An 18,101-nucleotide genomic window follows, 5' to 3' on the forward strand; every position below is an offset into this window, starting at 1 on the left:
CTTTGTGTTCCTTATCTAGTACATGTGAGTATAATTATACATACATACGTACATATACCAAGGCTTTTCCCCCCTTACTAGGGAGGTAGCCAAAAAGGAAAAGGTATAAAATCATTCCCACCCATTCCATCCCTGAAAACACTCCACACCCCTCCACCCTCCCTCCCATCTTAGCACCTCCTAGATGACGGGTCATCCCTGCACCTTGTCCACTGCCCTGGGTCAGAAGCAGTGTCGCAAGACACAGCACATCCACAGCAAGGCCGCTTCATAAATCGGCGACCCCCCCCTCTCCATCCCCCCATATAAAGGAGAAGACGGGGAGAAATCCCTTCAGGCTGCGTCAAAATTTTGCTCACACCTCACCCCCCATCCATTCCACCTCATGCATAACAACATCTTTCATATACGACCATTCTCCATTCACCCCTGTCTTCTGTGCTCTTCCGTCCTTCCTCAACAGACTTTCCCCTCTTCCCCAAAGCCCCCTTCACCCCATCCATCCATCTCATTATAATTATAACCAACAAAAAGAAATTATTATGATAGCATGACATGGATTAAGATATATGGGAAAAGTCATCTGACTCAAATCTTTGGATAAGGTGTATAGGTTACCCACTTGGGAAATCTGCTGGCTGTATACCCTCCCCCCCCCCACAATAAAATATATAAAATAACAATCATGGAACACTGTTAACACAATAGAACTAAGGGCTTCCCTAGTATGGATGGGTGCCGTAAGGCGCAACCTCATTCATACATCTAATTTTCAATCTTCAGCATACAGTGAGTAGTATTGACCCCACTGCATTTATTCCCCTAGCACTAGTCCCAGTACTCTAATATAACCTGATGATTTCTGGATGCCTTGGATTGGTGACTTTGTTCAGGTAGTTGGTTTACCTGTGTTCAGGGAGTTGGTTAACCCATTCTGTCAGATCTGAATATCCTACGTCCTTCATTTTTCTACACACATTTCTAATAATAGTAATATATATATAGTCAGACCTTGCCAAATTTAAGTATTAGGTTCCTTAGCTGTCATTCAGGATGAAATTTGTGTTAGGCGAATAACAGATCTAATGGGAAAAATGTTAGGTTCCCAGACCCTCTCAAGACGCTGGCATACAACACGACCTGGCAGGTAATTCAAATTGTACTATGAGTCATGGTTGTGTTCAACAAATGGTGGGGTATTTTACCTATTTGTGCAAATGTGAAATATCTGCATGGTGAAGAAGTGTTGGACAAGGACTGATAGTAATTGCGATTACCCAAGCTACTCTTGTTTCACTTCCAATATTTCAACATATGGGGGGGGGGGGAGTGGGAAGAGAGATGAAAAGTTACTGACCTGTCAAAAATGAATGTCCTAAGTTAAGTGGTGACCAACCCCGAGGGTGATGCTTCTGAGCCATCGACCCACATCTGTGGCTTCCCACTACTAAACCTCTTTCCATTTTCCTATCTAGCTAGACCTTGCCTATTTGGGATATGCTGGGGGTGCATATAGAACCTATGTCATGGAACCTGCATAATCTTCTCTTCCTTTTATTTGTATGAGGAATATTTGTAGATAATCTAAGGCGTGGAACAGTCTTGGGTTTGGACAATTCTGCTACCCATGCTGGTGGGTATGTTTTGGCATGAAGAGGAGGTGTGGATTACTTGTTAACTATGCACTACATATTTGTCTCATAGGCTCGGAGAAGGAAAAAAAAAGGGGGCTAACCTTATGATTAATGGTTATTTGGAATTTGACCCACTGAGCTTAACCCTGGATGTCTTGCATAAATATTATTACAAACCATACAATATGTACGAAAATCCAGGCATTATGTGCACCCCTCTTTCAGGACACAAAAATTCTGTATCATTATGAGTGATACTAATATATGAGCAAAGACTATCCAAATTGAACCTACCAACTCTGGAACAAAGAAGAGAAAGAGGAGATTTGCTAACTATCTACAGAATAATGAAAGGAATGGAAGTTTTAGACAGGAACGACCTATTAGTGTGGGACAACAGTAAAACAAGAGGACACGGAAAAAATTGAAAAAGGATAGTTATAGAAAAAACTTGAAAAGGAACAGTTTCCCACACAGAGCGATAAATACATGGAACAAATTAGACAACAAAACAGTATGCGCTAATACTATACAAAATTTTAAGATAAAACTTGATGCGGAGAGATAGAAAGACGGGTCACCACGAGCATAGCTCCCCTCCCGTATATTACAACTAGGTAAATACCGTATTAAGATTCTTAAACAGACACTCAAAAAGGATAATCTTCCCAGAGCTGAGGTCTACAGTTTGACTGGGTTGTGTTAATCACCTCTCCAGTGATACCTGTTGGTCCACCAATTTTTCACATACCTCAGGAGGTTGTTTTTCTTTCATCATAGTGTTTTCCTTTTGTTTGTATTCAGAACATTTGTAGATAATTATCTAAGGCATGGAACCATCTTTTTGGGTTGTGACAATTCTGCTAACCACGCTGGTGGATATGTTTTAGCATGAAGAGGAGGATGTGTGATTGTTGTACTTGTGTACTGCACACTATGTGTTTGTCACGTAGACTCAGAGAAGGAAATAAGAGGGGGTATATCTTATACATATATACATTCATATACCAAAGGCTTTTTTCCCCTTACAAGGGAGGTAGCCAAAAAAACAAAGGCATAAAATCCACTCCCACCCATTCCATCCCCACATACTCCACTTCCATCCATCGCCGTCCCTCCCTCCCTCATCTTGGCTCCTCCTGGATGACAGGTCATCCCTGCATCTCGCCCACTGCCCTGGGTCAGAAGCAGTGTCACAAGACACAGCACATCCACAGAAAGGCTGCTTCATTAAATTAGTGACCCCCCCCCCCCCATCTCTATCCCCTCATGCAGAAATGGAGAATACAGGGAGAAATACCTTTGTGCTGTGTCAGTTTATTTTTCATACATACTCCCTCACCCCCCTATCCCCCACTCACTCCTTTTCAAGCATTCAGCATCATCCATATACAACCATTCTTCATTCACCAATTTCACCCCTATATTGTCTTCTACCATCCTTCCTGAAGAAACATTCCCCTCTTTCCCAATGCTCCTTTTACCTCATTCATCCATCTCATCCTTAGTTGCCTCCTCATGTTCACTTCTACCTTTGCCTTCCACACCTCTTTTACTAATCTTTCTTCTCTCATTCTTTTCATGTGTCCAAACCATCTTGATACTCTTTCATTAACCCTATCTTCCAACCCCCTTTCCACCCCTGTTCTCCTCCTCACCTTGTTTCTCTGTCCAGCATAGTAACTCCTATCATACTTCTCAGGCACCTCGTGTCAAGCACATTGAAACTCCTCCTCTCTTATGTTCCATGTTTCTGCCCCACACAGTGCTGTCAGCACAACCACTCCTTCATACAATCTCCTCTTAGCATCCATTCCTAAATGTATATTTCTCATTACACTTTTTAATCCCCCAAGGCATTTACTTGCTTCTCTCAATCTACATTCTACCTCCACCTCCTCTCCTCCCTTTTCCACCACATTTGCACCCAAGTATCTAAAACTATCTACTGTACGGGGCAGAAACATGGAACATAAGAGAGGAGTTTGAATGTGTTCGAGATGAGTGCCTGAGAAGTATGATAGGGGTTACTAGGCTGGATAGAGTGAGAAATGAGGAGGTAAGGAGGAAAAAGGGGGTTTGGAGATAGGATTGATGAAAGCGTATTGGGATAGTTTAGACATGGAAAGAATGAGTGAAGAAAGACTAGTAAAGAAGGTGTGGAAGGCAGAGGTGGGAGGAGTGAACATGAGAGGGGCGACCTAGGATGAGGTAAAAGGGGCATTGGGGAAGAGGGAAATGTCTGTTGAGGAAGGATGGGAGAGGACACAAGATGAGGTGAATGGAGAATGGTTGTGTATGGATGATACTGTGAAGCATGAGGGGGAGTGTTTGGGGGATGGGGGGTGAAGGAGTATGTATGAGAAATAAATTGACACAGCCCAAAATGATTTCTCCCTGTCTTCTCCTTTTCTGCATGAGGGAATGGAGAGGGGGAGTCGCTGATTTAATGAAGTGCCCTTGCTGTGGATGTGCTGTGTCTTGCGACACTGCTTCTGACCAAGTGCATTGGACAAGATACAGGGATGACCCATCATCCAGGAGGTGCCAAGATAAGAAGGAGGGAAGAGGGTGGAGGGGAGTGAAGTATGTTGGGGATGGAATGGCTACCTCCCTTGTAAGGGGAAAAAAGCCTTTGGTATATGTATGTATGTGCTTTAGTTAACAAATTTCCAATTAACTTGTAATTGTACTTTCTGTTATTTGTACCTATGAGAATGATGGATGGGGTGAAGGTAACCATAGGTAAAAGGGACATGTATGTTGAACAGGGGATTCAAGTGGCTTTGAACTAAATGGATGAAGAGATTATGAAAAGTTTCATAGAAACTCTGATCTGTCCAAGACTTGAAGGTACATCAGTAGTATGGTCCCCACACAGTGAAGATATGAGCAAATTTAGGAGAAAACAGAGGGTAGCAACCAAAATGTTTCCCAGCCTGGCAGATGTACCATATAAAGAGAGACAAAAAACACTGGATCTGTCACTGTTAAAGACCAAAGACAAAGAGGCAATATGATCACAGTATTCAGGTGGATAAAGGTGATAGACTACATTGACAGAGGTGATATCTTGATTAGAGATGGCAGGGCTTTAAGAGATTATGGGAACAAATAAAGAAAAACTAAAAGTCTAAAGTATGTGGATAAATACATCTTCCATATAGATGCACAAATACCTGGGCTAGTTCAGAAGGGGATATAACCCAAACTAGAACAATACATGTATTAAAGTTTAAGTATGACAATTGGAAAATATGTAGTAAAAGTTGAAACTAAACATGAATGTAAAGCTAGGAATGATAGGCTGGAGAGAACAGGACCCTATGACTACATTCCTGTACACTACAGTTAGGTGAATACTACTCTTGGTTTCTATGTGTCTAACTACTAGGCAGAAATTTAGGAGGTCAGGCAGTCGGCTATTGACCTACTCGTGAAAAAAACAGGATTAAAAGAGGGGACATAGTTGGAGTGATGGTGCAAGATGGGTAGAGTGAATTTCTGGGCCTAATGTGGTGACCAAATATTGGTCCTAGTCCACACCACCTTGTGGAGGTAGGGAAATTATGCTGCCTTATAGTCTGGTTGATTGAAGATGGGTGGATTTCTTCCAGATCAGTAGGGCATCTTGCAGATGCAGCACAGAAGACCCATTCTTTCTATAGGCATAGAGGAATAATAGGCTATAATAGGTTCTCAGCAAGGGCCCTTGAACCAAACAGTAGATGGAAAGGAAAGAATACTTAAAAAAGAAATTGTAAATCTATGATGGGAAAAAATAGTTATTTGAATTCGTAAATATATGGTGAACTGGGCCCTCACATGGGAGTGGGTGGATCATGTACCCAGTGGTGGCACTTTTAAAGGAAGGCAATTCTAGCCTAGAACCCACAAGTCTGACAAAATAATGATAATAAAAAAAGATCAAAGAAACCCTGAATATTTTTCCACAATCAACAAATTTTGTGGTAGAACTGACAAAGAATTAAACATTTTTCTTGACCCTCTCACAATAGGGACATTAAATACAAATTTTGAAATCTGTATAATCATTTTGCAAGCCAATAGCTAAAATAGGTAGTAAGGGGTGGTGGATGTGAGAAGTGGTGATGGAGGGTGGGTAGGCGGGTGAGATTGAGAGCTTTGCCTTGTGGCCTTAAGCATGTAAGGACTCTAATGGGGAATGATATAATTACATAAAATACACTTGGAAAATTACAGGATATGTTCATCCAGCAGAATTGTATCATTTGGGGAAACATTTCAAAAAATAATTTTCTTTTCCACCAGAACCAAACCTGCAAAGAAGCTATCCGAGAGAAGTTGGCAGTCTTCTAAGAGACTTAGGCCATAGCAATGCTGTGAAGAAGAAACAAAAATATTTGAGTGATGAAGAACTTCATCTTCTTCATTTCAAGGCAAATATGTTGAAAAAATCTTCAGAGATATTAGAGAATATGCAGAAAGATCTGAGTTCATCTAAAAAGGAATTGTATATACCTAGGATGAGATTTTTGCACTCAGCCCAAACCATAATTAGAGAAGCTTCAAAATGTCCCCATTTGGCTAGAGGTAAAAATCTTTTACATGATTTGATAAAGAGACTGATGGCTCTGACTTTGCAAGTAACAGAACAAACCCAAGATGAATATAATTGTGAATTGCACAGAATTGCTATGCTTCCATCTTACTGGAAACTTAAGGAGAAAACAAGCAATCCAAATGTGGTAAGGCTTGTTTCACAAGTTGAAAGTGCAATGAATCCAACAAAGAAGTTTGAAAAGATAACTGAAAAACTTGTAGTCAATTTAATGAAAGAAGCAGAGAAATATGTTGGTGGCTTGGGAATTTCTGAGGAGGATAGGCAGGAAATCATAAAAGCCATTGGGTTGAGGCAAGGCCATTGGTACAAGTGTCCCAATGGTCATGTTTATTGTATTGGAGACTGTGGAAGAGCCGTGGTAGAAAGTAGATGCCCTGAGTGTAGGGAAGCTATTGGAGGCACAAGTTATAGATTACTTTCAGGTAATGTTGTAGCTCATGAAATGATCTGAAAGTATGGTGAGGTATTTGAGCATCAGTCGAAGTAGAAATATCTTCCATTGGTTTTACAAATCAACTTGTTTACTAATGGAACTAGTTTTGAACATGTGTAACCACTGTTCAGAATAATTTTCAGAAAAAAAAAATCTCGATGTATTTACCCAATTTTCTAATCCATATCTCTAATTTCCAATTGTCATGTTTAGACTTGAACTTGTGTATTGTTTGAGCTTGGCTATATCACCTAAGCTATTCTACATACACATGATATAACTGTATTTTTTCACATCCTTTCAACATGTGGTCTTTCTTAATTTACTTCCATGATCAGCCCTCCCATCTTTGATCAGATCTCTTCTATCAATGCAATGAATCTACTTTAGTCACTTTACAAAGACAGAGCATGCTGACAGAGACCTTTTGGTCCATAAATAGGTCGGTAATCATGTCACCTCTTTCTCTTCTAACGCTCAAGGTTGGCAGACCCATTATCTTTAGTCTTTCTTCATATGGTTCATCTGCCCTTTGTATTCTCTCAATCTTGCTTATATCATTCACACTGTATTCACTTGGATGTATTAGGGTTTTGATAAAAAAAAATTCATCATCTCTTCATCCATATAATGGAATGTCCCTTTAATCTTCTGCATTAATATCATTAAAGTGCTGGTGTCATGTGTATTGGCAATAAAAAAAATAGATAAATAAATAAAGAAAAAAAAAAGGAAAATGTTTTATACTCCAGATATGGAATGTGAACCTCCACAGCATGTATGTTGTTAAACCTTAGATAGCTAGTGTGTTACAAGGCCTCAGAACTGAAAGATCATGCAAATCTGAGTAGAAAGACCAGTACACATAGACTAGATTTGCTTTACTAAAGGTAAGAAACGTGGTCATATGTATGCATGGGGAGTCGTTAAGTAACCCCCCCTCCACTCTGCACCTTTGTCCTCAAGGGGACATCTTCAGGAATCATATATCTGTAACAATACAAAATGGTAAAGAATAAAAGAACAAACATATATAGAAAACTGGAAAATACAAAAAAGAAAATAAATGTAAAATGCTGTCATACTGAGTTCTACTTGCATACAAAAGAATCTGTTCCCTTCTTTCTAGATATATAAATATATATATATGTATGTATATATATATATATATTATATATATATATATATATATATATATATATATATATGTTCGTAAAGAGCTGGAGTCCAGGAGCCATGACATCGGAAAAATTTCGAAACACTGGACTCAGAGTAACAGAATTTATTACAAACGTTTCGAACCCTGTCCGGGGTTCGTCCTCAGGGTTATACATAGTAAGCAAAAGGATTCATTTAAATAGTGTACCGATGTTCTCTGGGACAGGTCCCACCGGAGTGTACAAAGTTGAACCAAATCAAAACCCATTCCGAATGACAAAAGGTAATTACAAATTTGTGTAAAGCGTTAACCAAATGAAAAGAATTGACAAAAACCTCGTAACACATGTCATGATAAATGGAACAAAACCAATTCTAAACAATACCCAGAAATCGATAACAGAGTAAGTACAGAGTGTCACCAAATGGCTCCACCGAAAATAAGAAATAAAATTAAAAAGGGGGCAAAAAGAAAATATCAAATGGCACAGACCAGACACAAAAGCACTACACGAGTCATCTGTCACCGCTCTAACTGTCCTGTATGCACTTATCAGTACAAATCAAACCATAAAATAAAACAAGAACAAGACCGTGTTGTGAACAGCTGCCCAGGATGTAACACTTCACCCCATACCATACAACACATAATGGAAGACTGCATTATACACAATCATGCACGCAAACAACACAACATACACTCTATAAAGGATTTGTGGGAAAACCCAGTTTTGGCTGTGGCCTTCCTTGGGGAGACGGGACTGCTCGGACAGACAGTCTAGGGAACGACAACAACAACAACAAGAACAAGAGAACAAATTACCCTCTCTAGATGTTACTATTCACAGAAAAGAAAGGTACTTCAGGTTTGATGTTTTTCGTAAACCAACTAACGTTCTTTCATATGTTCACTATTATTCTGCTCACCACCTTAACACAAAAATCTCAGTTTTTACCTCCATGTTTCTTAGAGCTTTTAGAGTTTGTAGTCCTGAATTTTTAGATGAAGAAATAAAAAAGATTTATGAAATAGCATCAAACTTGAGATACCCAAATCATGTGATAGTTAGATCACAACATAAGGCCAAGAAGTCCTATGTTGATTCTTCCCCAAAAGATCCTTTTAATAAAAAGAATCTTTTGGTTCTTCCCTTTCATCCTAATTTGGTAAAACTCCCTCGTTTCCTTAAGATGTTTAATGTTAATGTTGTGTTTAAGAACCATACAATCAAAGAACTTCTTATCAAGAATTCACCGGATAATTCGGTGGGGTGTGTCTACTCTATCCCTTGCAAGAATTGTAATACGTGTTACATTGGCCAGACTGGCAAGGAATTAAAACTTAGATTGAACCAGCATAAGTATAGTGTCCGTACTGGCCAATCTTCAAGTGGGATTTTTGCTCACATTAGAGACTACAATCACTGTATTGATTGGGACAATTCCCAAGAAATTGTTTCAAGTAATTCTTATTTGATAAGAAATATAATTGAATCGTGTATCATTAAAAAAAACTTTTAATGAAAATCTCAATTTAAGCACTGGTCTTTTTAAATTAGATAATTTTGTTATTAACCAAATTGTAGGACAATGTCCCAAAGCTCCGCCTTAGCCATCTTGTGTGACTTTTTTTCACCTGTGTCATCTGTCACCCATTTTTATTTATTTATTCTTGTTATTATTATTTTCTATTATATATATGTATGTATGCATATGTATATAATTTGTTTCTTTGTAAGTCAATCTTTATGTTGAATCACATGTGTCAATTGTCACCCCGTCTGGGGTATTGGTTGCTTGTTATTGTGGCAAAGTAGCATGCAGTCGATACTTTAGGGTCTATATGGGGCGCCCCTACGGACCAGAGCCACACATCATTTTGTCTATGATAGAAGAAATTCTGTTCATAGAGAAATGATGACACTTTTATACTACGACTGTCCCTCCGTTATGCTGTCCCCCAACCCCTTGTTGCTGTCCTGTACCATTTCTCTGAGTATTCTCTTTCTGATTGGGGGAATTCCCTGTGGTGGGGGAAAAGAATACCGCCACCAAGTTTTCCCACTTGGATCGTAAGAGGCGAGAAGAAAGGGACGGGGAGAGGGACTAGGCATCCTTCTCCCTGTAGCCCCAAGGGGCAAATTCCTAAAAATCAAAGGAAAGGCATAAGGGGTGCTGGAGGGCCTCGGGCCAGCACCCTAAGGTTTGGGTCTTTTAATGTGCGTGGATGTGGTACAGATGAGAGTAAAAGGGAAGAGATAGGTAGTATGTTTGTGAGAAGAAAGTTGGATGTGTTGGCTTTGAGTGAAACTAAGTTGAAAGGGAAGGGTGAGTGTATGTTTGGGAGTGTAAGTGGGAGGTTATCAGGAGTGAAGAGAGGGCGAGGGAGGGAAGGGGTGGCTATTCTAGTAAGTGAGGAGATAGGTAAAGGGGTAGTGGAGTGGAAGGAGGTTTCCTCAAGGATAATGTGGATGAAGGTGAAACTGGGAAAGGAGATGTGGGTCTTTGTAAGTGCATATGGGCCGGGCTGTGAGAAGAACATGGAAGAAAGGGAGGCCTTTTGGATAGATTTAAATGAGTGCATAGAGGGTTTAGGAAGAAATGTCAATGTAATAGTACTGGGAGACCTTAATGCTAGGGTGGGAAATGGTCCAATGGATGGAGTGGTTGGGAAGTGTGGAGTTCCAGGAAAGAATCGTAGTGGAGAGTTGATGGTGGAAATGTGTCTAGAAAGAGAGTTGATGATAGCAAATACAGTGTTTCGGAAAAAAGTCAAGCATAAGTACACATGGGAGAGGGTGGTGGAGGGAAGGGTGGTAGATAGAGCGTTAATGGATTATGTAGTGGTAAATAGGATTATGATAGGAAGAGTTAAGGATGTACATGTGCTAAGGGGAGAGGGTGGGGGAATATCAGATCATTTTTTGATGGAAGGTAAGCTGAGAGTGGAGGATAGATGGAGAAGGAGGAAAGGGACAAAAAGTAGGGAGGTTCTTAGAGTGAACTCCTTGAATGAAAAGGAAAAGGAGAAGGAGTACGAAAAGAAGCTGAAGGAGGAGTGGGAGGGAGTAAAGGATAGAGCAGAGATGGGTGTGGAGGAGGAATGGGGATGGTTCAAGGAGGGAGTCTTAAAGTGTGCAAGGATGGTGTGTGGAACAAGAAGGACAGGGGGAAATAGAAGAAAGGGTAGTGAATGGTGGGATGAGGAAACAAAGAAGGCTGTAGAAGAGAAGAAGCGAGCATTCACAGATTGGTTACAAAAGAGGACAGGGGAGTCATATGAGACGTACAAAGAAAAGAAAAGAGAAGTAAAGCAAAAGGTAAAGGAGGCAAAGAGGAGAGCAGATGTGAAATGGGGTAGGAGTATGACAGAAAATTTTGAAAGTAATGAAAAGATGTTTTGGAAAGAAATTAAGAGAGGAAGAGGAGGCGAATCAAGTAGGGAAGAAAAGGTAAAAGGTATAGATGGAGAGTTGATAATGGAAGAGATGGCAGTGAGGGGAAGATGGGCAGAATATTTTAGGGAGTTGCTGAATGTGAAGGAGGATAGGGAAGGAAAGATAGCTGCAGTGGGAAATGCGAAGAAAATGAGAGTGATGAGTGAGGAGAATGGAGGAGAAATAAGGAAGGATGAGGTGAAGGCAGCTGTAAAGATGATGAAAGCAGGTAAGGCACCTGGTCTGGATGGATGTCATGCAGAATGTCTGAAAAAGGGAGGTGCAGTGATGGTGGACTGGTTGGTGAGGTTATTTAATGTTTGCTGGAGAGAGGGTAGAGTACCGGAGGACTGGAGTAGTGCCTGTATAGTTCCTCTTTACAAGGGAAAAGGGGACAAGTGTGAATGTAGTAATTTCAGAGGGATTAGCCTGTTGAGTGTAGTAGGGAAGGCTTATGGGAGGATCTTGATTGAGAGGATTAGGAGAGGAACAGAGGGAGTAATTGGTGAGGAACAGTGTGGATTTAGGACGGGTAGAGGTTGTGTAGATCAGATCTTTGTGGTAAGACAGATATGTGAGAAAGCTATAGGAAAGGGGAAGGATGTTTTTTGGGCTTTCATGGATCTGGAAAAGGCTTATGATAGGGTAGACAGAAAGGCACTGTGGGAGGTTATGCAGATTTATGGGATAGGAGGAAAGCTTTTGGGAGCTGTCAAGAGTTTTTATGAGAGTAGTAGAGCATGTGTTAGGATTAGAAATGGAGAGAGTGAGTGGTTTGAAGTAAAGGTGGGACTTCGTCAAGGATGCGTTATGTCACCCTGGCTGTTCAACTTATACATGGATGGGGTGGTGCGAGAGGTGAATGCTAGGGTAGTGAGTCAGGGATTGGAGATGGTTAAAGAAAATGGAGAAAAGTGGGAGGTGAGCCAGCTGTTGTTTGCGGACGACACTGCGCTTGTGGCAGGGTCAGAGGAGGGATTGAGGAAGCTGGTGGCAGAGTTTGGGAGAGTATGTGATAGAAGAAAGCTAAAGATAGATGTGGGTAAAAGTAAGGTGATGAGATGTACAAGGGGTGAAAGTGGCAGTAGACTGGAAGTGAACATTAAGGGAGAGCGACTGGAGGAAGTGGATAGTTTTAGATACTTGGGTGCAAGTGTAGCAGAAAAAGGTGGAGTGAAGGTGGAGGTAGAATGTAGATTGAGAGAAGCGAGTAAATGCCTTGGTGGTTTAAAGAGTGTAATGAGGAATAGACATTTGGGAATGGATGCGAAGAGGAGACTGTATGAAGGAGTGATTGTGCCAACAGCACTGTATGGGGCAGAAACGTGGAACATAAGAGAAGAAGAGAGAAGGAGTTTGAATGTGTTTGAGATGAGGTGTCTGAGAAGTATGGTGGGGGTTACTAGGCTAGATAGAGTGAGAAATGAGGAGGTGAGGAGGAGAACAGGGGTGAAAAAGGATTTGGGAGATAGGGTTGATGAAAGAATATTAGGATGGTTTGGACACATGGAAAGAATGAGTGAAGAAAGACTAGTAAAAGAGGTATGGAAGGCAGATGTGGAGGGAGTGAACATGAGGGGACGTCCTAGGATGAGGTGGATGGATGGGGTGAAGGGGGCTTTGGGGAAGAGGGGAATGTCTGTTGAGGAAGGAAGGGAGAGGACGGAAGACAGAGGTGAGTGGAGAATGGTTGTATATGGATGATGTTGTGACTGCATGAGGAGGAATGGGCGGGGAAGTGGGGGGGTGGGGTAGTATGTGTGAGTAAATTTTGACGCAGCCCGAAGGGATTTCTCCCCGTCCTCGCCTTATATGCAAAGGGGGACGGAGAGGGGGGGGTCGCCGATTAAATGAAGCGGCCTCGCTGTGGATGTACTGTGTCTTGCGACACTGCTTCTGACCCAGGGCGGTGGGCAGGGTGCAGGGATGACCCGTCATTCAGGAGGTGCTCAGATGAGAGGAAGGGTGGGAGGGGTGTGGAGTGTATTTAGGGATGAAATGGGTGGGAGTGTTTTTATGCCTTTCCCTTTTTGGCTACCTCCCTTGGAAGGGGGAAAAAGCCTTGGTATATGTATGTATGTATTATCTTTTATGTTGAATGTCCTTTTTTTTCACCTTGTCATTTGTCATCCTTGTGGTTTATGCTGTGTGACATTTTTTCACCTGTTTCAATTGTCACCCATTTTATTTATTGTTTTCATATTTTTGTTTCTTTGTAAGATAATCCTTTCGTATTTACGTTGTGTGACCTCTCCTGTTTTCTATATTATTATATTTAAGTTATTCTTTGTTGTGACACTATGTACTTTGAAAATGTCTTAATAGACGAAAACGTTCAGTATTCCGATCTTTAATTTCCTCGTGGTTACAAGCAAAAATATTTCATGTATACAATTGCTCTTACATTAATATCCTATTTTGCTATACACTTAGTCAGTTTCGTTTTCATGATCAGCTAAGCTAAGTAGATGTTCATTTCCACCCTTTTCAAGGTGATCACTATCCTTACTTTTCTTCACCATATGATTAGTTGCTATGTAATCGTGTTTTCAGGAACAAAACCCAATTGTATGGGATGGGAGACCTGCATTTCTTCAAGAGATCCATAAGAGCTCACCTAGGGCCTGTTAACAGATATTATAGATTCAGGTCTTCTGAGATGCAATGCTAGATCACTAGACTGAATCATTTCACTATCACTGCCTTTTTATTATAATTATTTATCTATTCATTTGTTTGTTTATTTTTAAGTAAAACCAGTATCATGGAAATAGATTGGACATTGGTATCAACTTAAAATGTTTATTTTTCATGTGTATTCCACAGAAATACTAGGAACACATACAAGTGGAAAAACAACATATCTCAAAGAAGCTCAACAACTTTACAAAGCTGTAGACCTAAAGAAAAGCAACAGTGTCAAGAAAAAGCAAAGCTTCCTCAGTGATGCAGAACTTCAACTGCTTCATTTCAAAGCTCAGATTCTAAAGAAGTCTTCAGGTTTGTTATGTAGATTAAGAGATCCTGAAAAGAAAGCAATAAATCATCATGGCCATGTGGATTTAGAAAAACAGTTATCATCTCTTGTTAAACGTGTGATGGCACTAGAACATCATGTGACAGAGCAAATGAAGGAGGAAATTGATTGCGAGATGCATAGAATTGCTGTACTTCCATCAGTGTGGAAACTACAAAATAGATGCAATCCAGCTGTGCAGAATATCTTTTCTTCATTGCAGAATTTTATGAAACCAACAGAAGTGTTTAGGGAAAAGAATGAAATCAAAGTAAAAGAGCTGTTACGCAAGGCAGAGAAATTGGTGGGACAGCTGGGCATTACAGATCAAGAGCGACAGCAGGTATTGAAGGCTATGGGTTTAAAGCAAGGACATTGGTACAAATGTCCCAATGGTCATATTTATTGCATTACTGAGTGTGGTGGAGCAATGGTAGAAGAAGACTGTCCTGACTGTGGGGCAAAAATAGGGGGTGGAAATCATGCCCTACGCAGTGACAATGCAGTGGCCACAGAAATGGATGGAGCCAGATATGCTGCATGGTCTGAGCAAAATAACATGGTCAATTTTGATTTTGACAACATAGTCTAGGAAGTGGTGTATGTATTAATGAGATTGTGATGCTTAGTATGATATGTCATCCTGATATAGACCAGTGTTTAAAAAAATAATCTTGTGCAACTTTAAATAAAATAGTCCAGGATTCCAAATTTAGATATTTATAGTACCATATCCTTCATTTTGTGATTCTGGTTATAGATGTAACTCCTAACTCTGTTTTTTTTTATGACAGTATGATACTGTCATTTGCATATGTATAGCTTCCTTACAAAGGAGCCTTTTGTATGTAATGCTAAAACCATGGATGGAGTGGGTGGGGGATGGGGGGGTTGAGGGAGAATGTGTGAATGATATTTTAATGCAGCTAGAAGGCATTTCTCCCCATTTTCTCTTTTTCTGCATAAGGGAACAGAGAGGTGGGGCCTCCGATTAAATGAACCAGCCGTAATGTGGATGTGCTATGTCTTACTGCATAGCTTCTGACCCAAGGCAGTGGGCAAGATGCAGGGATGGCCTGTCATTCAGGAGGAGCCAAGTAAAGAGGGAGGGAGGGGTGGTGAATGGGAGAGCCATATGTGGGGATGAAATGGGTGGGAGTGGATATTTGACTTTGGCTACCTCCCTTGTAAGGGGTAAAAAGCTATTGGTATATATGTATGAGAGATATCATCATGGTCATATGGTATACTGTACATTCTAATCCTGTATTTCACAAATGTTAAAAAGTGGAAAATGTGTAAAAAGTTGTTTATTTAAGAGGTTATTATACATATAATTATTAGGTAGGTTGTTGGACTACAATAACTGGAGACATGAAGAGGAAAACTGCTAGGTTCTTCTCTTTATTTAGGTTAACTTGTATGATCTACAGTTGGGCCTAGTCTATCACTTGCTACCTGAGGAGGAGCAACAACAAAAAATGTGTGACGGTTGCCAACACATCTTTACAATATATATTTATTTACATATTTCTTATGTCTATTTCATGTGCAATATGGACCTGAGTGTGAGCACCCAATAATTTTATATATACATATACATATATACACGAAAAACATTATTAAAATAGAAATATTCATTATGATTCTGATGAACCTTAGGTTTGGTTATCTCTGCAAGCTTGGAGGTCACATTTCTGGAGCAGATGTCCTGTAGTAGGTGGCTAGAGGTCAGATTCTCTGACTGAGGGTCAGATCACACAATAGGCATCTGTTAGCATACCATCATGCACTTTGCACCATGAGCACACAAGTACGCATGCACAAGTATAGACTGAACAAGTCATTAACTCAAGGGTAAGCATAAAGACATATAGGTATTGTCTTGCAACAATTGATGTGCTGAAGTTTGCCTCCAGGCAGCAGGTTTACTGCATTTTCAGGGGGTAGTCAAAGACTCATTTTGATTGAAACTAATAATTTCAGAGGAGGGCTTAATATATGAACTTAGTGAAAAAAAGAAGCCTGAGAACAATTCACTTGACAAATGAACTTGGTCAAAATAAGAAGCCTGAGAACATCTATAAGCAGATATTTTCAATAAATGAAAGCATATAAAGAAGGACTGATTTTTCCCAGGACCACAATGCTACCATAATTTACTAGCATTGATATTTTGGACATGGTTAACAGTGATATGTTGTTTGGTGATTGCCAGAATATGAGTTGACCTTTATACATGAAGGCTGAATTCAAATTGATGTAAGCCTTTGAATACAAATTACTCCCAAAGGTGAGTAAATAATCTAACAATAGCCACATGAAAAACAGAATTTGATAATCATGCACTCATTTTTTATGAAATGGGAAACTTACAATGAAGGCATATACAGTCAGACCTTGGTTTTCGAACAATTTGTTCAGAAAATCTTTTCTGAAACCGAATTGTTCAAAAATTGAATCATATTTTCCCTTTACAAATAATGTAAAAGAGATTAATTCGTTCTCAAGCACCAGATGAATGCTTATTTACCTAATTACACTTTATACATCATATAATAAAACATTAAAGTGTAAATCAAATAAAAACCATAACAGAAGTACAGTGGCCGCAAAAAAAAAAAAAAAAAAAATGTTACACTAAGAATTTTTGGTTAAATAAACAAAAGTACAAGTTAAATGGGTTTTATTCACCTTTTATGATTACAATACTTATACAAAATTATTTACATTTTAGTATTTTGTCATATTCTTTCATCTTGATGACCCTCTCGATCTTCCTGGGCTTGGATGCGGCGAGAGTGGCGAAATACTCCGCGTCCATCGAAATCCACTGCTTCTTCAGGGTCTCCTTCAGCTCCGGTATGCTGCTGGGTCGTTTCTTCTGCAGGGTGTTCTTCATTTTGTTAAAAAAAAAATCGATTGGAATGAGGTCAGGGGAGTTACCAGACCACTCTAGAACGTCAATATGGTTATCCTCGAGGAATTTCTTGACCGCTTTTGATTTGTGTGCTGGTGTGCCGTCGTGCATGAAAAAGTTGCATTTGTGCATCTCCCAGAACTTCATCATGTGGTCACGCAGAACATCGATGTGGTTGTCTTACTTCATAGTGGCGTTCTTGGGTAAGAAGAATAAGCCACCTCTGCCCTTATTCCCGCTGAAGGCGCCCCACACCATCACGCTGTCGGAATGTTTCACGGTCGTAGCGGGAGGCATTATTCGGGCGTCTGACGATCTTCGAAGTACCCCTGATGAGCCGGAATGTACTCTCGTCACTGAACATGACCTTCTTCCACTCTTCTGATGTCCAGTGTTGATATTTCTTGCAGAGCTGCAGTCTTTTCTTTTCATGTTCTCAATCAGAAGAAGTTTCTTGGCGGCTCGACATGCTGGTAATTTCAAGTCTTTCTGAAGTCGATGCTGTATCGTTCTGACTGTGACCTTCTCGAGCAGCTCCGGATGTTTTTCTTTTAGTTCTAAGGCCGTTATAATAGGGTCTAACATCACTTCTCTCTTCAGGATGTGGTCTGTGCGTGGCAAAGTCTTTCTTGGCCGGCCAGAGCCCTCCTACCTTCGTGGTGTGGTACCCGAGGGCAGTGTGCCACCTGCTTTCTTGAGGCGGTAAATCGTCATTCTTGTGACCTGCAGCTCAGCCGCCACGCGTATCACAGACATTTCTTGTTCTAATAGTGCCAGGGCCCGACTCTTCTGCGCCAAAGAAAGTTGACTTTTTACCATTGTGCCTGGTCGAAGTGGAGATACAGGGTGGGAAAAGCGGCTTTCGAATAAAAAAAAGAAAAAAAAAAAAAAAAAAAA

At 40.3% G+C, this 18,101-nt stretch overlaps 1 protein-coding gene across 3 annotated transcripts in view; it reads left to right on the top strand.

The window, feature by feature from the left end:
• Positions 1–18,101, top strand: part of LOC143038443 (NFX1-type zinc finger-containing protein 1-like) — a 62,891-nt gene extending 44,790 nt beyond the window's left edge. For 2 of the 3 annotated variants that reach the window (XM_076207640.1, XM_076207641.1), the window contains exon 12: positions 14,095–18,101. In XM_076207640.1, the coding sequence (XP_076063755.1) occupies positions 14,095–14,876 (782 nt within the window). In that variant the 3' untranslated portion in view covers positions 14,877–18,101. Of the gene's footprint in view, positions 1–5,927; positions 7,752–14,094 lie in introns of those variants that run through there. The other variant, XM_076207642.1, reaches the window with a different exon arrangement.

Source organism: Oratosquilla oratoria, chromosome 24, assembly GCF_046742065.1.
Source record: "Oratosquilla oratoria isolate Oo_2021 chromosome 24, ASM4674206v1, whole genome shotgun sequence".
NCBI classification, from domain to species: Eukaryota; Metazoa; Arthropoda; class Malacostraca; order Stomatopoda; family Squillidae; genus Oratosquilla; species Oratosquilla oratoria.